The 23107-nt window shown below is 62.8% G+C and overlaps 7 protein-coding genes across 7 annotated transcripts; 4 read left to right on the forward strand and 3 right to left on the reverse strand.

Annotated features, from left to right (window-relative positions):
- Positions 1-234: 234 nt before the first annotated feature.
- Positions 235-2517, reverse strand: MNEG_4409 (putative Regulator of nonsense transcripts 1; the record flags this gene model as incomplete). The annotated part of the gene is made up of 8 exons (XM_014047109.1): positions 235-513; positions 800-931; positions 1162-1215; positions 1379-1433; positions 1648-1721; positions 1879-1929; positions 2080-2145; positions 2365-2517. The coding sequence occupies 8 exons, from the start codon at positions 2515-2517 to the stop codon at positions 235-237; spliced, it is 864 nt and encodes a 287-aa protein (XP_013902563.1).
- Positions 2518-3251: 734 nt separating this feature from the next.
- Positions 3252-7884, forward strand: MNEG_4410 (hypothetical protein; the record flags this gene model as incomplete). Its single annotated transcript, XM_014047110.1, has 13 exons — positions 3252-3299; positions 3508-3676; positions 3966-3987; positions 4196-4243; positions 4515-4541; positions 4716-4797; positions 5155-5268; positions 5467-5527; positions 5988-6069; positions 6411-6474; positions 6719-6806; positions 7078-7115; positions 7381-7884. 13 exons carry the CDS (start codon positions 3252-3254, stop codon positions 7882-7884), a joined length of 1347 nt encoding a protein of 448 aa, XP_013902564.1.
- Positions 7885-9098: 1214 nt separating this feature from the next.
- Positions 9099-10524, forward strand: MNEG_4411 (hypothetical protein; the record flags this gene model as incomplete). The annotated part of the gene is made up of 3 exons (XM_014047111.1): positions 9099-9795; positions 9944-10059; positions 10354-10524. The coding sequence occupies 3 exons, from the start codon at positions 9099-9101 to the stop codon at positions 10522-10524; spliced, it is 984 nt and encodes a 327-aa protein (XP_013902565.1).
- Positions 10525-12892: 2368 nt separating this feature from the next.
- Positions 12893-14000, reverse strand: MNEG_4412 (Photosystem I reaction center subunit psaK, chloroplastic; the record flags this gene model as incomplete). The annotated part of the gene is made up of 4 exons (XM_014047112.1): positions 12893-12987; positions 13161-13299; positions 13582-13653; positions 13944-14000. The coding sequence occupies 4 exons, from the start codon at positions 13998-14000 to the stop codon at positions 12893-12895; spliced, it is 363 nt and encodes a 120-aa protein (XP_013902566.1).
- Positions 14001-14831: 831 nt separating this feature from the next.
- MNEG_4413 (hypothetical protein) lies at positions 14832-15179 on the reverse strand (the record flags this gene model as incomplete). The annotated part of the gene is made up of 1 exon (XM_014047113.1): positions 14832-15179. The coding sequence occupies one exon, from the start codon at positions 15177-15179 to the stop codon at positions 14832-14834; it is 348 nt and encodes a 115-aa protein (XP_013902567.1).
- Positions 15180-16897: 1718 nt separating this feature from the next.
- On the forward strand, positions 16898-17683 carry MNEG_4414 (putative LAG1 longevity assurance; the record flags this gene model as incomplete). The annotated part of the gene is made up of 2 exons (XM_014047114.1): positions 16898-16953; positions 17326-17683. 2 exons carry the CDS (start codon positions 16898-16900, stop codon positions 17681-17683), a joined length of 414 nt encoding a protein of 137 aa, XP_013902568.1.
- Positions 17684-18686: 1003 nt separating this feature from the next.
- Positions 18687-19820, forward strand: MNEG_4415 (hypothetical protein; the record flags this gene model as incomplete). The annotated part of the gene is made up of 4 exons (XM_014047115.1): positions 18687-18946; positions 19215-19272; positions 19509-19577; positions 19755-19820. The coding sequence occupies 4 exons, from the start codon at positions 18687-18689 to the stop codon at positions 19818-19820; spliced, it is 453 nt and encodes a 150-aa protein (XP_013902569.1).
- Positions 19821-23107: the final 3287 nt, after the last annotated feature.

The raw sequence follows: 23107 nt of genomic DNA on the forward strand, positions 1-23107 counted from the left end.
GCCTCTGGCCGCGCCTTCCACAGCTCCTCCAGGGCGCCTGGGGGGGGGGGGCGGTGCGGGTGCGGCGTGTGTGTGTGAGGGAAAGCAAAACAAGGTGTGGTTGTGTGTGATGTGTGTGTGAGTTGTGTGTATGTGTGTGAGCGTGCGCGCGCACGTAAGTGATTTGCACATTCCCGGGAGTATTTGGCAGGGGAGGCAGGGGAGGCATAAAGGCTCAAGCAGCCACGCATATGCTCAACAGCAAACACACGCATGCTCAACAGCCGGCCGCGGCGGCGCAGGCGCGCCCCACGCCCCAGCCCGCCCAGGAGCGGGCAGCCCCGAGCCGCGCCGCGCACCAATCTGCGCCGGCGTGAGCCGCCGCGCGCGGAGCCGCTCGTCGTCGCCGGGCGGCTTGACCAGCCAGGGGACAAACATGCGGTCCTCCACGATGGGCTGCCACTGGGACATGTCCACCCCCAGGTCCTTCACGGCCGGCGCGTTGGGCGGCGTGTCGCGCGCCAGCAGCACCACCTGCGCGCGGGTGCGAGCGGCGGGCGTGCGAGCGCGCGGGTCGCGGGTCGCGGGCGGCGGCGGCGGCGGCAGCGGCGATGGGGCACCGGCTGGGCGCGACTGTGACGGCTGAGCAGGGTGCCAACCAACCACAAAGCAGCCGCAACAGAGGCCGTGAAAGGGAACAAGCAGTGGTGAGACAATATGCCTGCAAACAGTGGAGCCACTGGGCGATGCGCCCATGCCGGGCTCTGCTGCGATGTGCCCGCCGAACAAGATTCCTGCGCGTACGCGTGTGCGCACGCACCGTGTTGTCGCTGCGCACTGGCACAAAGCCCAGCACAAAAATGTTGCGGGCGCCGCTGTTGTAGCACTCCAGCACGGCGTCCCCCAGGGGGCTGTCCCTGTGCAGCTGCACCTCGCGGCAGCGCGACCGAACCTGGCAATAGGGCGTTTAAAAGGGTTGGGCGGGAGGCGAAGGGGTGGAGGGATGCCGGCCAAAAGGCGTACGAGTAGCTGGACACGGCCGTGCCGCCAGGCACATGGGCACTTGTGCTGCGCTTCCGGCATGTCGTTGATGCAGTGCGATAGGCCCAGATGCTTTGCCACTCTCGATGCAACAGGGGCAATGCAACAGGGGCGAGAGTAGGCGTCCCGGCCCAAACTCACCAAGTGGACCACGATACAGGAGCCGCTGGCGCCCATGCGACCGTTGCAGAACCACTGCGGGGTTGGCGTGGGAGACAGGCGGATCGCAAAACGAGGGGCAGGGCTGAGAGGAGGCCCGGGCTGCAAGGGGCAGGCGAGGGCGTATTGAGCAAGACCTGCGTATGAAGGCGCGGTAAAGGTGATGCGGCCGTCGAGCGTGTGCACGCGTACGTCGCACCTTGCCAGTAGAGACGCACTTGACGACGCTGGCCGGGTTGTGGATGCCGCAGTACCTGGAGGAGGGCGGCAGGAACAGGGCAGTGGGATTGGACGGCAGGGGCGCGGCTCCTGCATGGGCGCGACGACGACGATGCACCAGGCAATCACGACCGTGTGACGCCCGAGACCACGCCTGCTGCCGCCACTGCCGCAACCCCTTGCCGCCGCCGCCGCTGGCAACAAGGGATCCGCTGGTTTCCCCACTCCTGCGCCCTCCTCTGCACTCACGCGCACGCCCACTCCGGCAGCTGCTCGGGCGTCTGGGCGCTCGATGCGTCGTCAAATCCCTCGTCAAAGCGCAGCTGCAACATGCCACATGATGGCAGGGATGCATGGTGACAGAGGTGCGGATTATAGGGTGAGCTGTGTGTGATAGGTTTATCCACTTGTACCGTTTAACTGCCAAGTGACGGGGGCATCACTGTAGCACGCCCTGCTTGGGCAGTTGCCAGCTGTCACCTGATTGAGTGAGGGCGTCAGCCCATCAATGCTGTAGCCAGCGCCAGGGACCTGCAGGGAGCATCATGATGGGAGACGCAGCCGTCGGCTGCCATTGTCCCACCCACTGCTATTCTAAGCCTGCGGCAAACTAAACATGGGGACTGGCATACACACCACTGCTGCCGCAGGGGCGCCAAAGCGCCTGAGCCCGCCGCCCACCTGCGGCTGCCGCTGCGGCGCAGCTCCGAGGCCGTCGGTCCATGCGAGGCTGCTCTGCGATGCGCCCTGTGGCAGGTGTGGTGACATGGAGGGGCGCGTGCTCAGCGCGTGGGAGTTTGAAGCTGCCGCCCTCACGACTGCAATCCAGCCAAGCCCGTGTGGGCCCTGTCCACGCACTGTGAACGTCAGGCCGCCACCCCAGAAAGACGCATGCAACCTGCTCGCGGGCCCCTCTGTCAATGCATCACCCGCATGGCACAGCCACATGTCATCAACTGCACTCACATGGCCAAAGTCGGTGAACTGCAGATATGCGTCGTTCTGGCTAGTGCCAAAGTCATGAAATGCCGCCGTCAGGCCCGCTGCAGTGCCGTCGTTGGCGGTCAGCATGCCGTCCTGGGTCTGAAACCCCAGACCATTGGTCTGCGTGAACGCCATGACCGTGCCTGGCGCCGGGCGCGCGGCGGTGCGAATCTAGGTGGGCGCAGCGGGCGGCAGGCGGCCCACGGCGCGCGCACAGCAGTGCCGGAGTCCACGTCGCTCGGCGGCAGAGGCCTCGCCGCGCTCCACGTTACCAGCTACGATCACGTAGCCTTGTCAAGCTCAGGAATCGACGTTGTGACAGAAAGGGCGCGGGCTAGCGTCGACTCTTGCTGCGAGCGCACAGCACGGTTCGCACCGCAAAGTGAGCGAGCGCCTATGAATCTTGAGCAAATAAGCTTCCCACACAGATGTTGTAAGCGGCCTTGTTGGCCCCAGACCGCTCGGTGGTGTGAAATGATCTCTTCTGTCAGGCGCTCGACGTATATCCTATAAGGTACTAGACTAACACTTGATAGCAGCCGAATGATGAGGCATCTGATGCCGTCTTTTTGGTCTAAACACTCGTGCTGGTGTCCTGTTGCCTCGAAAGCAACCACCAAGCACCTTCTCAGGCGACTCACATATTTCTTGATTTGAATTATTCATTTGTGTTCGGCCTTGCATCGATCAACTCGCGGACCGCGGTGGATCATTTGATCATATTTCCCACTACTTTTTGTCGCTTACGAGTGGCTCAGGAGCTCAGAGGTGTCTGAGAGGACTCGGGCTGCAGAGCAGCAAGTGCTCGGGTGTGATTGCGTTGCGAGTGCCGCGCTGCTGCTGCGGCGCACAAGGTGCAATTGCCAGCGATGGCGTCAGAGCAGCTGGCAGATGCATCACAGAAGGTGCTCAAGCAGGTAAGCCTTTTCCTGCCCCGCAGCGTACAGAGAGCTGCAATGGTGCTTCCAGGCGGCGCCTCCAGGGGGCGGTTTCCATGCAGTTGGCTGCGATGGCCAACAGGGTGTGCCGCCAACGAGCGCAGATTGTAAGAGCCCGCTCCAAGACAGCCTCCCAGCAGCAGCTTGCACACTTCAACACTGCGCCGGCCCACCTCTTGCCCGACAGATCACCTCTTTGTATGAGTCGGGCCTCAATGCGGGCGGCGACGGCAAGGCCGCCGCGGGCGGCATCGGGCTGCTGTCCATTGCCAACCACCCGGCGCTCGGGCTGGGCAAGGAGATCCGCAAGCCCCGCAAGAAGATGTCTGTCATGATCATCGGCAACCACAGCGCGGGTGGGCTGCGGCTGGCGTGGCGCGACGAGCACGGGCCGCAGCGCGTGATGCTGGGCCCTGTGAGCAGCAAGGATAGTGCAGTGGCGGTGGTGCTGGTGCACCCGCGAATGCAGCCGTTCGGCACAGAGCTCTGTGTGGAATGACACCTTGCGCACCGTTTGCAACATTGTGGTGGATGCAGCTGGGGCGGCATGGCGTAATGCACGCCGTCCCTGAGCACGCATAACAACAAGCAAGCAAGTTGCTGGCTCGCACCCACCCCCCCCCCCACATGCCCCTGCCCGCCCAGGCAAGTCCTCCTTTATCAACTGGTGAGCCTATGTTTGCAGTTACATGAGTGATGCCATGTGGTGGCACCCTCGAGCGCGCTGCCTTGTGCATGCCCGCGTCCTCCCTGGGGCCCCCCAATCACACACACACACACACACACACACCACACACACATACACACACACACACACACACACACACACGCACGCATGCATACACTCGCGCATGCTCACGTGCCCCTACTTGCAGGTACATAGGAGAGCGCGTGTGCAAGACGGGCGTAGCCATCGAAACGAGGTGCGTTCCTGCAGTGTTAATGCATGGCCGTGTGAGCAACATGCCTTCCCCCTTCATGCTGTTGTGCACGTGCTGACCCCTTTACTTGCACGCAAATGCTCTTGCTCGCGAGAGCATGCACACATATTCGCATCTACATCTACACATCTACACACACAGACACACACAGAGACACACACAGTGACGCACAGTCACACACACACACACATACAATCTACACATGTCGCACACGCTAACAATCAAACGAATCCCCCCCACCTCCCATTGGCAGGGGCTTCATCTTTTGCACCAGTGGCAGGTGAGCCCAGAATGCCCGGCCCCCCAAAACCGCCCGCCCCGTGTCTGCGTGGAGAGAAGCTGGTCTGCCATGACCGCCCGACAAAGGAGCCCGCCGCGCATGCAGCGCTGCGCACCCTGTTGCGAGGCGCCGCACCACACCCAGCACCCCCTCCCCCTTCCCCACCCCCACCAGGCGGCGTGAGACGCTGACGGGCGACGCCACAGTGCGCTACTTTGACCACCTCGCGGACTTTGCGGCGTTTGAGGGCCTCTTGGTGCGCGGCAGGGGGCGTTGGGGTGCTTGCCCGTCTGTGATGATGCAGATTTCCCGTTTCAGGGACAGAGGGGTGCACGGCACGGGGCGGGCCACTTGTTGGGTTGGCCGCCGCGACTTTCTTCGGGCCTGGACAGGCTGTGCTTGAAGCGCACGGCGTTTGAGCGCGGGCTCACGCCAGGCTCCTTCCTCAGCGTCGCAGGAGCACGTGGCGTGTCTGCCCTTGCCACACGTGCGTGCACTTCCGACGCGAAAACAGCGGGCCTTGCTGTCTGGACCTTCTTACACTGCTGCCCTCGCCGCTGCCCTTCCCGCTGCCCTCCCTCCCCCCCCCAAAAAAAAACAATTCCCTGCCCAGCCCAACCTGTTCACGGAGGTGTCCACCAGCCTGGAGCGGTCCTTCGCGTGCGTTGACTTTGTGGACAGCCCCGGCCTCGTGGACGGAGACATGAAGTACCCTTTCCCAGTGGAGGTGGGGGGATGGCGCCCCGCCCCGCGGACACTGCACAACTGCTGCCTGCCTGCCTGCCCGCCTGCCTGCCTGCCTGCCTGCCCGCCTGCCTGCCTGCCTGCCTGCCTGCTGGTCGAGCAAGATCGAAGTCCTTGGACGGCCACCCGTCTCTGATGCGATACCCAATCCCCTCCCCCCAACGCCCTGTGTTGCCCCCAGGACTCCATCTGCTGGCTGGCAGACCACGTTGACCTGATCCTGGTTTTCCTGGACCCCATAGGTGCGGCTTGTAAACGTGTGCGTTATCTCGTGTGTACTTGCGTGCGTGTGGGGTTGTGTGAAAGGGAGAGAGAGTGTGTGCATGTAGAAGTATGCCCGCACACATGCACACATAATAATTTACATTGTGTTACATATCAGTCCAAGGTTGTGTCTACATCCTTAGTACATGGCTGTGCTCCCGCTTCTTTTGTGGAGGCATTCCGGCGTGGCCGGCATCTCTTCTTTTGCCTTCTTGTAAAAGATATCATTTGCCAGCCTCTAAGCACCATCCTGCAAAGCCCTGCACACCCTCGCGTGGCGGCAAAGCCCCTTCTCCCGCCCATCCGTTCCATGCCCCCCTACCCCGATGTTTCCCAACACATTGACACACGCACGTAGGCACGCACACACAAACACACACGCACACACACGCACACACACACACACACTCACACGCACACACACACACACCCCTGCAGGCCAGGCCACCTGCCGCCGCGTGCTCGGGCTGGTGGAGCGGCTCAACCAGGGATCGCATGTTGAGAAGATTCATTACTTCATGTGAGGGGCCCGCGGCCAGTGGTGACGGCATGGGCTGCCAGGCCTTTGGTCGCAACTGTTGGCGGGGGCCGTGCTGAATGGTGTGACTGCTGCATGAAGCGGAGGCGCGTCAATAGGGACTGCAATGCCCGGTGATGGTGGGGCGGCAGGATAAGGGCGGCTTGGGAGCAGCGGCGAGCCCGTGATGCATGTTATGCTCAAGGCGGCGGCTGACGGGCCACTAGCGCACTGTCAGCATTGCTTCAGGCTTCAACTGCATGTGCCTGCTCTTGGACCCCTTCTTCCTCTGTTGAGACGGACCCCTCTCGCCCCCACTGTACACGCACATGCCACCTGGCCAGGTCAAAGGCGGACGAGGTGGAGTCTGAATCGGACCGGCAGCGCGTGCTGATCCAGATCACGCAGGTCAGGGCATGCACGGCTGCGCACCTGCCTGCGGGAGGGTCGCAGGCCGGGGGGCTGAGCGCGGGCTGGGGCGGGGGCGCCGCCTACAATCGCTTCGCCGATCGCATCACTGTGTGCCGGGCAATAGATGCAATGCGCAATAGAATGAGTTTGCGGCGTTTGGCGCTGACCCATCAGCCCCTGCAGCCATCATCGCCCCCAGTCATCCACTCTGCCCGCGTCTCCTGCCCTATCCCGCCGCCAGAACCTGGCGACTCGCATCCGCAACAGCCACGCGTTCAACCTGCCCACGTTCTACCTGCCGCACGACGACGACCTGCCATGCACCATACGTGAGCGCGTGGCTGCCGCGCGCGGGCCGCGACGTTGGGCGGCCAGCAGAGCCGCGCGCAGCGCCCCAAGGCCCGCTATTGATTGCAAATGAAATCCGTAGCCGCCGCCGGTTCAGCCCTCGCAACCTGTTTGCTTTGGGCCATGATCAGGGGGCCACGAAAGCGCCCTGACCTGCTTTGGCTCCGTGTGCAATCCCCAACCCGGACCCCTCATTGCTGTGACGGACGCTGGCGCGGGACGTGCCCTTCCTGTACCGCCTTGCCTGTGCAGCCAACGCCATTGAGGACGTCTGCAAAACCATCGACAAGGTGGGCGCGCCGCACCCGCCCCTTCATACCACGTCGGATGCCTCCCGGCCTGCGCGTGCAGGGGGTTCCCTTGATACGCCCTTGGGGTGGATCACTGTGGATTGCTGTGCCGGTGTGCTCACTTGGTTCCTGTGCACGCCTCCGACCTGCCACGTGACCGCCAGTTCATAGCTGCAAAGGTCCCGCCAACACTGCTACGCACGCACGCGCACACACATATACGCACACCCGCAATTCCACACACAATTCCACATACAAATGACAGACGATCGACCAGACGGTTCAGAAAAACTTGCGGCAGCTGCGCGCCGATTGCGACCGCGTCATCTCACGCATATCAGAGGTTGAGGTGACTGATGCGGCTAACAGGGAGGCCAACACCGCTCGCACGCTGCGCGGCCTCGGCCTCAGCGTGGCCACCCTGGGCGCGCTTGCCGCGCTGGCGACGCTTTTGGCTATCCGCGCGGCGGGCGCGCTCTGCGAGCCGGGCGCGCCCGGCGGCGCCTGCGCGAGCGACGCCGCGCAGCGGCTGCTGCTGCGCGACGCGTGGGTCGAGCCCGCATTCGCGCCGCTGGTCGCGGCGGCGCTCGCGGCGGCGCTGCTGCTGGCGGCGGCGGCCAAGGTGGTGTGGCGCCACGCGCCCGTGCTGAGCAAGCGCGAGCAGCGGCGGCTGGAGGAGTTCCGTGAGGTTGCGCGGGCGGTGGCGCGCGCCAACGAGGCGCTGTACGAGGCCTACTTCAGCACCATAGCCAGCCGCGAGGAGCGGTGACGCGCGCCCGCCTTTCGCGGCACCCGCGCGCATGTGAGGGGTGGCAACGAGGGTGGTTTGCGCGGCGCCGTTGTTCCTGCTTTGTTGCGCTTGTGTGCGATCGCTGTTGCAGTGAGGCGTGCGTAACGGGGGGAGCGGGGCGCGGCACGCACGACGCCAGACCGCTTGTATCGCAGCGGGCCACGACGCGCTCCTGAGCGTTGTTGTACCATTCCTGTATTGCAGCGCCCTTCCATTCCAAAGAGCGCTCGGGCCCATTGCGGCGGCCTCGGCCGCCAGCTCGCACTGCATGCTCCTCACACCACTCCAGTAAAGCGCTGTGCTGCAGAACCTGCCACGTCAAGTCTCGGTCGCTCAGTCGCAACACCTGGCAAGTGTTTCACCTGCAACTTACGCCCTCGGGATGGGGTGCGCCCCAACAGCACTTTTTGAGACACTCGTGATGCTTTTAACGTTGTGTGCTGCAGCCCCATCCCTAAGCTTGAGCTGCTGCAGCGCCGCCAACAGTGGGCAGAGTTACCCCCTGCTTCTACACCGCTGAGCTCGTTGGGGCAAGCTGAGTTGTCCCTTTTGAGCAGCACGCACAGGCGCTGCATGAACAAGCGTGCAGCAGGCTGACACGGGTCCCAACCCACACCACATGCAACAGGTGCTGTTTGCTTCCATGCATGCACCTTCCACCCAGAGGTTTTGCTGTCGGGGCTGGCGACGATGCTAGCGGAGGTTCCTTGAATACCTTGGAAAGTTCTTGCTTGATCAACTTGGGTGCAGTAAGCTCGAGCAGGTGTCGAGCTGCTCCTTTCCGGGGGGCACTTGCTGCGATAGGCCGAGTGCAGCCTGCAAGCCCAAAGTACGCACGTGCGAATTGGATTCTTACATCTTTTGGTTATAGTGATCAATCTTCTCAATCTTCACTGTACTCAACGGACAACGAAGTCTGAAGCAGTTGGGACGTGCCACAGGAGGCATGCCCGCGCGCAGAACTTAGGGCTCAACGACATATGATACATCACCATAGAGTATTGTGCAACATCACCCCCTGAACCTGAACAGGACTGCACATTTGGCCATCCTGCCCCAGGCTTGGCCACCGCACACACCAGACCCTCCCTAGCATGGGGCCCACGCTGGCGGCGGCGAGCTCCCGGGCCGCTTCCTGTGGCCTGGGCAGCCGCACGCCGTCTTTCACCACCCGTATGCCGAGCCCTCGTGCCATGACACCGGTAGCCTCGCCACGGCTGGATTCAGCGCCGCCTGCATCCAGCCAGGCAGCTATCTGCTCCAGCGCTGCAGCCAGTGACGCCAACCGAGTCTACACCTCTGTGACCTTCCCGACGCTGCAGCCGCCTATCATGGACGTGCGCAGCAACATCATCACCCAGGCCGCATCGGCGACGGTCGATTGGACCCCCGGGCTGACAGAAGGCGACTGCGGCACAGAAAGCACCAGCCCCGCGCACGACAAATTCGCGACCACACCGACAGCGTTGCTGCTGGAGCAGCTGAGGCTGCCGGCCAGCGCCTCGCGCCTGCTGCCGCCCGTTCTGCCGCCGCCGCTGCCAGCGGCGCTGCAGCAGCCACTGTGCCATGGAGACCACATCCACGTGCAGGTGCTGCCGGCAGCGCTCATCTCGGTGCTACCGCAGCAGCAGCAGCAGCAGCAGCAGCAGCAGCAGCAGCAGCAGCAGCAGCAGAAGCAGCAGAAGCAGCAGAAGCAGCAGAAGCAGGAGCTTGATTACAGGCAAAATCAGGGCAGCTTTGACGCGGCCTACGAGATGGGGGAGCTTCTCGGACGCGGCACATTTGGCGAGGTGCGCGCTGCAACGGAGCGCGCGAGCGGGCAGCGGCGCGCGGTCAAGGTGCTGTCAAAGTGCGGCCGTGACAGGAGGGAGGACATCCACCAAGAGGCAAGTGGGTTGCGGGGGGAGGGCGGTACACGTTTTCCCTCGGGTGCAGGAGCTGCAGGCTTGGCTTCCGGGTCACTGGCAATAGGCATGCTGCGGCAAGATATTTACAGGGAGTCTGTGGCGCCAGCAGCGGCTTGACGCACGACAGCCAGAGCAAGAGATCTTGCAACTTACGAGCTCCCACCCCCTGGGTGTTTGGCAGCAGGTGGAATTTTGCCGGAAGCTTCAGCAACGCAGTGACGTCGTGCAGCTCTTTGCGGTGTATGAGGTGCGTGGTTGTCATCGCTGCCTGTCCCCCGCAGACTTGCGGAGCAAGGATGCTCAGATTCTGGCAGCGGTCAACCATATATTGTGTCATTGAGCACAGCTGGCGTAGCATCAGCACTGTGCAGTGCACGTGCGTGGTGCTGACCAGCAAGCTGTGAGTGTTATGGTTCCAGAAATGACACACACACACACACACACACACACACACACACACACACATACCTCGCCGTGGCACCACAGCATTGCTGGGATCACCATTGCTGAGTCCACAACCTGACATGCACACAAACTGTAGGACACAGACAGCATCTATATCGTTCAGGAGCTCTGCAGCGGCGGCGATGTGGCCAGCCTGCAGGCGGTGAGCGGCGGCCGCGTCGGGGAGCGCGAGGCGGCGACCATTATGCTGGGTGTGCTGCGCTTCCTGGAAAACGCACACCGCAGGGGAATCTGCTATGGTGGGTGATCCTGTTAATGACAATGCCGGCAAGGGGTCGGCGCGTGCGTGGGCACAGTTCAGGGGCCTGTCTGCAAGAGCATGATAACTTTTTCTGCGGACAGACCGTCGGATGCGAGTAGCTTCATTTGGCAGCCAGGCCACATCACATTGGCCATGACGATGCTGCAGATTGCAGAGCCCCTGCTGCCCTCGCCGGTCCTAGCAGTGCAGTTGACGGCCAGCCTCGCGTCGGTGCAACCCTTTCCCTCAAACTTCCACAAACCGCCCCAATCGCCACAGGCGACGTGAAACCCAACAATTTTGTGCTTCGTAACCTCTACCCATCAATAGCTCACATGCTCGACCCGTCTGCACCAAAGGGCCCCATAAACGTCTGTGCTGTCGACTTCGGCTGCTGCCGATGGGCCGAGCCCGGCGCATGCCTCCCCACTGTGGTAAGTCTGCATTTTTACTGTGCCTGACACACGAGGAGTGAGATGGGTTCACTGAGTGCCCTGAATTCATGCTGCTTTTGGGCCACCCGCGCTTTGTCTCTGCAGGCACGTTATCTGCACTGCTGAGCAATCTCTCGGTGCTGCCCTCCATTACCGCCCTCACCGCAAACAACGCCGTCCTTCCTTTGTACAGTCTGTGAGCGGGACCCCAGCGTACCTCGCGCCCGAGTGCTTCCGGAGCTGCTTTGGCACGCACTCGGACGTCTGGTGCGGCATTCCAGAGGGATCCACCTGCCAGTGCCTTGCAAGGAACGTGGCGTCAAAACAGATGCTGCGTGGCGCACTGCACACGGCACTGCGTACAGAGCAGCTTCCATGGATCACTCTTCCATAACCTTGGCGCAATGTTTGCTGCCAGCCCAGCTTGTCATCATCTAGTTCACGATTCACAATTCACATACATATGGACGGACACACAATTCACACATCAAGACTGCACACGCACACATGTGTGGACAGGGCGGCCGGTATTATGCTGTTCCATCTGCTGAGCGGCTCCTTCCCATTCTGGGCCGGCGACACAGACGCGTTCCATGGCATGAGCGCAGAAGAGTGAGCGTGCTTGCCACCTGAGCTTTGTTGTGCTGGGCAACCCTGCGTGCACGTTGTGCATGAATTGTCTCTGCTACGTCATCACAAAGCACATAAACTGGCAAACATGCACTCCCCCGCGGGTGCCGCAGCACGATGCACAACAACTTGCACCCCCCGACCCCGACGGCCCTGCCGTATGTGCGCGTGCGCCGTTCTCGATCTCCAACCCGCCAGGCTGTGTGACGGCATTGTCAGCGGCAGCCCCATGTTCCTGCGGGACGCCTGGGCGCACATCTCACCGCACGCCAGGCGGCTCATATGCGCAATGCTGGAAAAGGATCCCAGCCAGCGCATCACAGCGGCAGGCGCCGCCGCGCACGAGTGGTTTGCAGCGGTTTTGAGCGCGGAGGCGGGCGCCTGCTCTGAGCGTGCGATGGAACCTGCCAAACCCGCGATGGCGATTGGTTGACAGCCAATGTGCGTGGGCCCCAGGCTGCGGTGGTTGGGGCGGCGGAGGCTGTGCCACTGGATGGCGTGTGATACCCACTTCTATCAAAAGCTGCCAATGGTGGCGCAGCAACACCTATCGCGAGCTGTTGGGGAGGCCCAGGGAATACCACACTGAGCCAGACCATCGTGACCGCAACGCGCAAGCGCTGATGCCTGCAATGTGATGCAATGTGTCAAGCAGCAGCAGACTGAAAAACACAAGCATACTGGTGGCCCACGCACCCACTGTTGCTAAGCACCATCAGTGGGCGCAATCCTGAGTTTTGTTGGTCTCAGAGTAATGGGTTCCTCTCAAATGCAGCTAGCTGCTTGTGGACGTGCTCGTCACGTGTTTGGACTAGAGCCGTTTGATGGACTCACATCCAGTGGCGTCAACGCTTACCACATAGCTGTGTGACAGAGTTTGGTGAGTTGTTTGCTTCAGAATCCACGTTTTGCGGTGGCGTGCCTGTGATGCTGCGTGTCTTTGGTGTAGCAATCCTGCATCTCGCGATGCTTGCACACGTTTTGCAGTTTGCTGAGCCTAGATAACAGTTGTGCTGCAGGTGATGGCCGCTGTATATGCAGATATGATCGGTGACACTTGTATATTTGTAGTGTAAGCAAGCACAGCTTCGGGATCCAGGGCCTTGCAACCGCCAGGGTGCTCTCGATTACACGCTCGCTCTCACAAGCTGCTGGGGGCGGCGCACGCCGCTGCTGTGCCCCGGCGACGGTGCCGCCAAGCGCTGGCACATCCGACTAGCAAGCCATTGGAAGGGTCGGACATGGGCAGCTGCAAGGCAAGGTGCGAACCAGGGTCCAAAAGGGGAGGTGGATGAGTGGAGATTACAGATCTAGATGTTGCCGGTGGCGCGCAGGCCCAGGGTGATGCCCACGCCGAGCACGTGGCCCAGGGCGCCGAGCGCCAGGGTGTCCACAACGGTGAAGCCTGCAGGAGTGATGTTTGGGGGGTGTGAGCCAGCAGAGGTTGGCCACCGCACAGCATTTCTGTGGGGCGCGGCGCACTTTGGAGGCGTCCCATCTCAGCTGTCGTGCAGGCAGCACATGCAGTTGCCCGCCATTCCTGCCTCGTGAGGCGTGTCGGCGCCCCTCCCTCCTCACCCGCGGGGTCGTTGCTGATGATGCCGGCGGAGTTGCCGCGGTTCACCAGCTTGAGGCCCGCGGTGGTGCCCTGCTTCACGGTGGGCGCCAGGCCGAAGCGGCCGGCGGCCAGGGTGAGGCCGGTGGAGGCCACCATGATCTGCGCGGGTTAAGGCGGGGCGTGGCGTGGCAGGACGCGACGTCATGTGACCCGGGCGGAAAATGAATCCAAGACGCTTATGTCTTCACCCATCGGCGGCCGCGGCTCCCCAACTCCTGGCACCCCATGCATCCGGTGGCTGCTGCCATGTTCGTGCAGCAGCATGACGTCGCTGATGGTGCCAACACGTGCTGCTCAGCGTGCCCGATCTGCTGACACCAGGTGTTGGCCCATAGACCCCTCAGCTGCCGGAAGCAGCCAGCTCCAGCGCAGATCGCTCACGATGTTGGTGGTGGAGCCGATGAAGCCGCCGTCAGCGCGCACCACCACCGACCGGCGGGAGGTGGCCGCCACCTGTGCAAGGCGCAAAGATGGCGCACATACCGCGCAAGATCAGCTGATGGGGCGCCGCCGATCGCCCTGTGCTGGTGTCGCTCTCTGTTTCGCCAACTGCCCAGAAGTGCTCCTGGCAAGCGCACTGAACGCTTTCTACCTCTGATATCCCTTTGTTCCCCGAATCGCAGCCCACAAGACGCCCAGAGCGCTCCCAGCGAGCATGGTAGCGAAGCCCGCCCGGTTCGCAGCCTGAGAGAGCTGCACCCAAGATCTTGGTGGCAGAATGACCTTCGCTTAATCTAACACACCTTCAGAGAGGGCCGGCTGGCGGTCTTGGCCGCGAGGCTGCGCTGAGCGAGGGCCATCTCTGCTGCTGAGTGTGGGGTGGTGGAAGTGCGGCTGAAGGAGGCTTCGTGAATGTTAAAGCGGAAGGGAGCAGGGGACGTTTTCCGGGAGCGCTGTGTTCGATCACTCCTTGAACCCTTGGACCCCCGCCTCTCCAAAGGCTGTGTAGAAGGGAATATTGTGGCCTGTATATGTCTTAGTGACATATTTGCGGTATTTTTAGTTGAGTTCGGTAATATAGGCTGGCAGTGGTGAGGCGCGGTCCGTCCCTGCTGTGGAGACGGTGTGCTGCGGGCGCTTTGATGCACTGTTGCTCCTGGAGCGGACGCAATGCGCATTCTGGCGTGCATACCACGTGCTGGTTCAGGAATGCTTGAAACAGATATTTGTCAGCCAGCCTTGTCCACCCTCTCCCCTGGATTCCATCCGCCTGAGTGCGTTGTCAAGCTTTGTCGGAGTTTGCCAAGTATGGTACGACCCTCTGTGCTTGGTAACGCTTCCATCATACTGGATGCCTTTTATGTGATTATGAATACTTGCTGACTGCTGTTGGGTGCACCTGCTGTGGCTATGGCACGCATCACAGTTGACAGCAGACACCTGCAGCCCCACTAGCACCAGGCAGGAGGGGCGCACCAGCTTCACGTCGTCCTGCAAAGCTCAGCGTCTCGCGTCGTGTTTTGAGCGGATTACAAGCTAGCAATCTGTTGAACTTGAGATCCCACTAAATGAATGAGGCATTGCGGCAACACTGAAAAGTCACGGGCAGGGTCATTCAAACACACCAAGAAGCACCTACCTATCAAGCATCCGCACCAGCCTGTGCGCAGGCGCCCGGCAGGGCGTGCGGGTCACCAAGAGGACTTGTTGATGCCAGGCAGCATGCCCTCGCTGGCGAGCTGGCGGAACATATGCCGCGACATCCGGAAGTATGAGAAAACCCCCCGCGGTCGCCCCGTCAGCGCGCAACGGTTGCGCAGCCGCGTCTGCGCGCTGTCCCGCGGCACCTCTGTCTCAAAGAGCCGCTGGATCTGCTGGCGCACGCCGAATGGCAGCGACTGATCGGTGACCATGGCTTTGTACAGCGCGCGGTCCCCCTCGTAGGCAGCCGCCATCTGACGACGGTAGTGGTCGCGCAGCGCCTGGTTGGTGCGGCCGATCAGGTAGGGGATGCCCGGCAGCCGGATCCGTGGTGCCATGCCGGCTGCTGCTGCGGCTGCGCTGCTTCAGTCGCTGTTGCTGGCGCAGACGCTGCAGCGTCTGCTGGTGCTGCAGCAATCGCTGTTACTGTGTTGGAAGAATTTTTGTGGATTGCCTAGTTGCAAAAGGTTGCCCTGACGGCTTGCTGTGTTGCGGCCTTGCCGACGGATGCGCGCTTGGCCGCGCAGTGCAGCGCTCGTCGCCGCAATTTTCGCCCTGGCCGTAGATGGTGTCGACAGCTGTCAGGTAAACTCAGCTCAAAAAGAGGCGCTGTTCGGCGACTGGGCTTAGGATGTGCCTGGCGTGCGCAGCCTGGGTGACACGAAGGAACCACGGAGATCTCTTTTCCCAAGACGTAAGGATTTCACAAGGAACAAACAATGCTGTATCAAGAATTCCAAACAACACGAACACGCACAAGGATGTCAGCCGTTTGAGGCGCGGGCCACTTTTCAGATCTCTCCTGGCGATGATCTGGCCGCAGACGATGCAGCACTTATCACAGTTGTAAAAACTCGAGATATTGCAATGAGCCTGCTGGTGGATGGCGGCCTGCTTGGCGCCGAAGTCCATGCGGGCCTGCTCCTTGGTGTGTTGGCCGGCGCGCTCGGCTGCTGTGGTCCTGTAGAAGGGCCATGTGAGGGCTGCGGCTCGGCAAAGATACGCACAATAATGTAGCTCTGCTGATGGCATAACATACTCTGGTGGCGCACATACGCACGCACGCTCCCAGGCCTGGCGGTGGCCTTGCCGGTGCTTCGATGGCTGCTGCACCAAGCCGTCTTCGAGGTGAGAGGGGTCCGTGGGTTGTTGACGGGGTTATGGGGTGGAAGCCGGGTGATGTTTTCAAGCACAGTGATTAAAACTAACGCCCGTACAGCTGAGGAGCTTTGGCTTTGCCCCAGCAGTCATGGCTGGAGGTACGCAAGCGAGCTCGTCAGCTCGTCACACCCTCCCTCCCTCTCCATCAGCCGCTGTCAAGGCGCCTGCTGCGCCCGATTGTTTTGTCAGCGGGGAGCAAGCCCGGACGAGAAAAACATCTGGCCCTCGATGCTAAGGTCGAGAAACTCTGCGAGTCGCTGTGGAAGGTGCGCAGCTGGCGCCGCCCACATGCTGGCTGCTTGCGCCTTTGCCTGAAGCAGCACCAGGCGTTGTGCCACGATAGAACGGAGGCACCTGACAAATGACATTCATTGTTATACATGCAGGCCGCAGCACAACACGCGCACACACACATACACACGCACACATATCCCCACACTTGCAGTTGCTCTGCTACACTATGTTGACGGGCATGGGTTACGCCGCCATCTGGCGCCAGCCCTGGCTACAAGACACGCAGCAATATTGGCAGGGATGGCCAAACCACGAATTTACGTGAGGGGCCCTGCGTTCTTAGCAAAGAATACATCTGTCAGCCCTTGCAGGCCTGCTGTACTGGCGCGTGATTGTGGGGGGTGCTGGCCGGGTCATTCCCCCGCGCACTTCTCTTCTGCAATTGGCACTTGCTTGCCGCTCCATACTCCTCATGCTCGTCACCGCATTGTTCTGAAGGCCCCCTATGCCATGTGCGCCTCACCCTGGATTATTGCCCCCCCACCCTCATGTGGCTGCTAGCTGGCCTATGCGTGTACTGTACAATGCCGAATTGGCATTCTACCTGTCAAGCGTGTACATGATAATTTTCTGGGAAGTGCGAAGGAAAGACTTCCCCGCCATGTTCGCCCACCACATCATCACTGTCGGGCTGGTTGGCGCGTCGCTGCGGCTCAGGTGTGCTGCAGGCACAGGGTGGATTGTGCAATCGCGCGACGTGTTGCTGTGCCCTCGTATGCCAGGCGGGTGCATGGCCCCATCTGGCAATCTGTTTCGTCCCGTTTCGTTGCTTGCATTCTCAGAGGCGTCCCCAGCGTCAAGCGCCGCTCACATGCCCGCCGCACTGCCCCCCAAAATGCACTCACCTTTCTCAGCTTTCAAATGTACACACCTATACCCAAGTAAAAAAGTACCCACTTACTCTTTCATGTTCACCCATGCATGCACGCCCATCCACCAAACCGCACACCCGCGCACACACACACCACACATGCGCACACACACACACACACGCATCTGCACGCACACGTGCACATGCTGCCTGCGCAGGTTCTGGCGCGTCGGCTGCCTGGTGATGGCCCTGCATGACGCCACAGACGTCTTCCTGGAGGTGGCAAAAGCTTGCAACTACACAAAGCGCGAAAACGCCGCCACAGCTGCTTTCGCGGGCTTCGCGGTTTCCTGGGGTGTGCTGAGGCTGTTGGTGCTTCCGCTGACAGTGATCCGCGGCGCACTGTTTGAGCTACCGCTCGTGCTGGACGGGCGGCCGCCCATGTGGTGGGGCTTCTGCGGCGCGTTGCTGCTGCTGCTGTGCCTGCACGCCTACTGGTTTGCGATGATCGTGCGCATCGCATGGATGCAGATCGTCGATGGCGGCGGCCGCGACGTGAGAGAGGACGAGGATTGACGCCCCTGCTGTGGTGTCGGAGTAGGGAGCCGTAATATGCTGATAAGAATTTGCCCGCCTGCAGCCACCTTCGGTCGCAGCCCTGTGGTTCATGGGTGTTGCCGGCGACGGTTGTTGTGCGCCTGTGCGCAAGTGCTCGTAATCTTCCTCCCACAGCTGCCCTGCCATGCCTTGCATCAAACAATTTCTTGTGCGTGTGTCTGGTATGATGTCAGCTGTTGACGGCGCGTGGTATGCAGGTGTGTCGGATCGGCTCCGGTCGTTGAGCTTCCTGGTTTGAAGGATTGTTGCGCCTGCCCGGCTTGGGCGCTTCGCAACACTGCTGAACTGCAGGAGTGTTGCTCAAGCTGGCTGCTGCTCACGTTGGTAATGGATGTATGGCACAGTACCTCGCGTAAGTAGCCGGTGCGAGCGGCAACCGAGGCATCCAGTGTGCGGCCACTCCCAGCACGCTGGATGGTGATCCAGCAGTCAGCATGTGCTTCGCGCACGCTCAGCGGCCTCCTGTGGCTGGCTGCGCCCCTGTCGCGCACTAGATATGAATGCCTTAGCTCCTGTTTTGCAGGCATGGTTGGCACCCGCTCTCGCAGCGAGGATCTACTAATCCGAAACGCGCCACGGCTGCAAGAGCACAATTTGTTCCCGCGACGCGACTGCTATACGTCTTTCCTCGCTCGTAAGGTGTTTTCACAAAAAGGGCTCCAGTTGCCGCCTATTTGCGCCCGTGAGCCCTTATCCAGCGCGTTGCGGCGCGAGCAGCAGAGACCGCCAGGGCCCCTCGGAGCCCCACACGGTTGTGTAGATCGCCCTTTATGAAGCGTTGGCCAACATGCATGCACCCCTGTCTAGACATGCGGCCGCTCTGAGCGGCCATCACCATGCCCATTCCTTCGGATGCGGGCCTCCCGCGGTGATTGTGGGGTTCCGTGCATCGGAACCCGAGTCTCCATGCAAGGGTGCGCCAGGCTCGCTGGCTCGGCAGCACTCGCTGCTGTCTGACCTCATGGCGCATGCCGCCGCCACGGCCCGCACCGCCGCGGGCGCCACCGAGGACGAAGACGAGTTTGAGGACGAGGAGGGCGACGAGTACGAGGCGGGCGACAGCGATGACGAGGGGGCCCTGGACGACGAGGAGCTGAGCCTGCTCGAGGGCATCTCGGCGGCGTGGTCGCCATCGTCCTCCGTCTTCAGCATGGGCGGCGCCTCGCGCACCAGCGCGAGCACGGCCAGCTCGTCCCGCCCGATCGCGATCCCCGCCGCCACGTGAGGACATGCGCGGCGGCGAGCGCGCGGGGCTGGGAGCCCGGGGCGGTGCAGCATGGCCGGCTGGGGCGGCGCTGGGCCACGCCTACAGCAGCCCCGTGGGTCGGGCCCGGCCGCGTCACCGCCGGGCCGTTTGCAGCGGCGGCGCCGCACGAGCGCGCCAGTCACAGCGCGACACATAAGCTTTACGGCTCGCTTTGCATGTAGTACGCATGATCACAGCTAACACCCCTCTCCTGGACCCCCTTGCTCCCCCCTCACCATCCAGGTATTTCAAGGACCAGGCGCAGCGCATGCACCTGGACCGCCTCAACAAGAAGCGCCAGGTCAGCCCCGCGCCGGCCAAAAACCTCCCTGCCCTGAGGGAATGGCGGCCGCACGTAGGCCGCTCGCCAGGGCGTCCCCGGCGCCACCCTGCCTGGGCGCGTCGCGGTGATTGCACTCTCCCCCCTGATGCAGTGCCCCAAGCGAGCCTGCACCTGCTCGATTGTTGTGGCAGTCCTAACGAACCCCCTTATTGCCTGCCCCGTGCTGCGCCACGTGCGCGTGGGCGCACGCGCAGTGGTACTCCCAGCAGCAGGAGCAGGAGCGCCTCGTCGGCAAGACCGGCGCCAAGGCCGCGGCGCTGCAGGTGCGCTACCCTTGTGTGCACCGCCCTACACGCCGCTGCGGTCGCACCTCGCCGTCAGTGCGTTTGCAATCGTGCAGGCATGCTGCTTTTAGCGCTCGCGGCGCCGCTCCTGCTCCAGCTTTCGGGTGCACTGCTCTCACGCCTATCGGCCGCGCCGGCGCACGCCCTGTCCCGCAGGTGCCTCGGCCCCCGCCCAAGCACCACAAGCAGTGCACCCGCAGCGGTGGCCAGCAGCAGAAGTGAAGGCCGCCATGCAGCATTCTGCGCCACAGCCCCTGCCTAGCGCTTGGGCAGCGCAGCCTCACACTCCTAGCCTGAATGTAGGCCAAGGCTGACACGGCACACGCCAGTGCGCCGCGACGCCCATCGTTCCAAGGCGCGGCCCCCTGGGCGCGCGCAGATTGCAGCCGCCCAGAGGCCCCCGCGCGCACGGCGCAAGGCCGCAGTGCCCGCAAGGGCACGAGCTTTCGTTCCCCTCTCTCTCTACGAGGTGCCTTTTCCCAACCAATCCAGCCCCCCCCATATCGCCTCTTATTTTCCGACGCTGAAAGACAGCGGCGAGCGGAAGCAGCGCGCGCCCCCCGCGGGCGCCGCGCGCCGGCCCGGCGCGCCGGGGCTCTTGCCGCGGCCCTGTGGGGGCCCGGCGGTCCCCATCTGCCTTCCCCTCTGTTTACTTTGCATGCGCAGGCTCAGTGGCTCATGGGCCGGCCCCGTTGCATGGGATGGGACCATGAGCTGCGACTCACCCTGCGCGCGCCGCAATTCCTGCCTCCCCTGCCGGGCGCGCACGCGCGCGTTGGCGCCGCGCGCCCTTGTTTCCGGGACGGCCCCTCACTCTTGGCCTTCGGCCGCGCGGCCCCATCGCCCCCGCACGCCCGCGCTCTTGCACGCCGCGGCGGTGGCGCACGGCCAGCCCCTGCACCCCACGCGTGCTGACGTCATCCGGCAGGCCCGCCTTTTCATGTACACCAGACCCTATGCGGCGTCGCCTGGGGGCGCGCGGCAAGGGAGGGCGCGCCCAGTGCCCGCCGTTAGAATCCCCGCCCCCGCGGCCGCGGGCCCCGGATCAGAACCCAGACCACACGCCGGCTTCCCGGTCTATCAAGACTGGACTAGACCCACGAGAACACAAGGCTGCTTCAAACAGAGACTGCGGCTTGCGAGCGCCCGGCCGTTGCCGTTGCCGTCTTGTGCGCGTCCACGTTCGTTTGTGTGTGTTTGTGTGTGAACGACTGAACCCATTTGCAGTAGACCGGGCGCGTGGATGGTCCCGCGCCCGCCCGCGGGCGCCCGGTCGCGCCGTGCCCCGCGGCACCGCGTCTGGACAGCGCCAGCAGATGCTTATCCCGACCCTCACTTGCCAGACGCCAGCCTTGCTGTTGTATGTAGCCAAAGCCTGCTCCCCTTTGCGTTGTGAATGTGTCCTTTTGGAATCGATGCGCACGCACGCGCTTGCGCACGCCCAGCCTGGGACTGCAGCCGGGCTAATTGCCGCGTCGGGCCCATTGCCGCTGCAGGCCCAGGTGGGGAGCGTGCGCACGTGCTGTGCGCTGACCCCACAGCGCGAGGCGCACCCACTGTGTGCCGCGGCGCCCTGCGCGCTGCCGGCCGCGGTGTGCCATCAAACCACCTGCCCCCGCTGACCTTTGAGCGCTCTGTTTTTGGTGGGTGCGGGCGCGGCGGGGCGGGCCACCTCTGGTCCATGTGGTTGCGCCTGGTCAGCAGGCGGCTGTGATTGACGCGACTGTCAGTGGGCATCAGGCCAGTGGATGCGCCGCCCGAGCGAGGGGCATGCCCGCGCCTATGAGCGGTCAGCAGCCGCGAAGCGCGCCCCGGGCCGTCGCGTGGCCGAATGGGGCGGGGCGCGTGCGAACTTGCCGTTGCAACGGTATGCAAAGCGGCTGCATTACATCTGGCTGGCGGGGCCCCAGCTCTATGCGGGCGCCCCCCAGCTTCCCTGTCGCTAGGCTTGGCGCACTGTCGGCCACTCCGATCCCAGGCACCCCTGCTCATGCACCGAGCTTATTATGGCGGCGCTTTCCACCCGGCCGTCCCCCAGCACGCGGCGGTGTGCACTGGGCCAACCCATGCCCCGCCGCTGTGCCTTGACGCATGTACATCGAACGCCACGCTGCTCTGGCCCGCCGTGCGCCTTTGGACCAGGCGGGCAGGGGCGGCTGCGGCTGCTGCGTCTCATTTTCTTGCACCTTTGGGGCCCCCTCCTTTCCTTGTAGCAGGCGGAATTTCTTGTGAGGCCTCGCTTCATCTGGACATCACAGCAATCTCACACAAAGTTTGTACGCTGATCGTGACTTCTCCCGCTTTAGTCGTTCCACAGGCGGGCCGGGGCGTGCCATCAACAGGAGGGCGCACGCAGAGGGGGGCGGTTTTTCTGGTGCGGCGGCGTTGTAATCATCACATGTTGCCCTTTGCATCTGATTGCTTGACGGCCAGTACGTCTGGACAGCTGCCAGCATGAAGAGGCCCTTGTGGCACCACCACCCATCGTGTACCAAGGGCAGAACCCTGGATTCTTCCTGTGAGGTCATCACTAGCAGTTGAGCCGATATAGCAGCAGAAAGCGCCAGGGCTGTGCCTGCTGCCGCCCAACCCGCTCCAGAGCCGGCGCATCCCGCCCCTCATGGCCGCAGCCACTCATGGCTGCAGCCACGACCACAAAGCGATGCCAGGATGCTTACAAAACATACCATCTTTCTGCTCTCTATATGCTAAAGGTGAGGGGCGCACAGCAAGGCTAGTCGCACTTGACTTGCCTGCGGGCACGGGTTCGGAGATGTGAGAAGAGTCCCAGGGAAGTGGGCGGAGGGGCAGTGTCGAGGGGGGCTGAGCAAGCCGCCAGCATGTCGAGATTGTGGGAGGCGGGCAAAATCCCCACCTGCAGCACGGGCTGGCCCCCCCAGGTGACATAGCCAGACCTTGCACAGGCCCATCTCCCTCCCGCCCTCATGGCCCCCGCCCATGCTTGCCCCTGGCACCCTGCGCCCCCCGGGACCCACCGGTAGATTGTCCGCACAAAGGCAGCCGCGGCCCAGTAGCCGATGGCGCCGCACATGAGCGCGAGGCCGAAGCAGAACATGGCTGTGTAGCCAAAGTAGAAGGCTGTCTGGAAGAAGCCTGACATGCGCGTCTTGAACAGGTAGTAGTGCACCTGGCGGCAGGGCCGTGCAGGGAGGACGCGCAAGGGTGAGGGCGGAAAGTCTGTGTTGTTGCAAGTGCACGTTTGTGTGTGTTTGTGTGTCTGTGTGTACACGGGCCAGGGTGTGTGTGCATGCATGTGCGCGTACATGACTATGTTTAAGAGTGCTTGTGCGTGCGTTTCGCGTGCATAAGCGCGCCACTGCAAAGACATGTGAGTTGAACGTCTCCCAACGAGCGCCTCGTCGCCCCGCCTGCCTGGGAGCCGGTGCAAAGCCCGGCCCAGGTCCCTTGGCAGCCCACCAGACCCCAAACCCCTCCCCAGGAATGCTCCGTTGCCCCTCAGAGCCCCAGAGCCAGCGACCCCCCTGCCC

The sequence above is a fragment of the Monoraphidium neglectum genome (assembly GCF_000611645.1).
Source record: "Monoraphidium neglectum strain SAG 48.87 unplaced genomic scaffold scaffold00611, whole genome shotgun sequence".
Taxonomy (NCBI): domain Eukaryota; kingdom Viridiplantae; phylum Chlorophyta; class Chlorophyceae; order Sphaeropleales; family Selenastraceae; genus Monoraphidium; species Monoraphidium neglectum.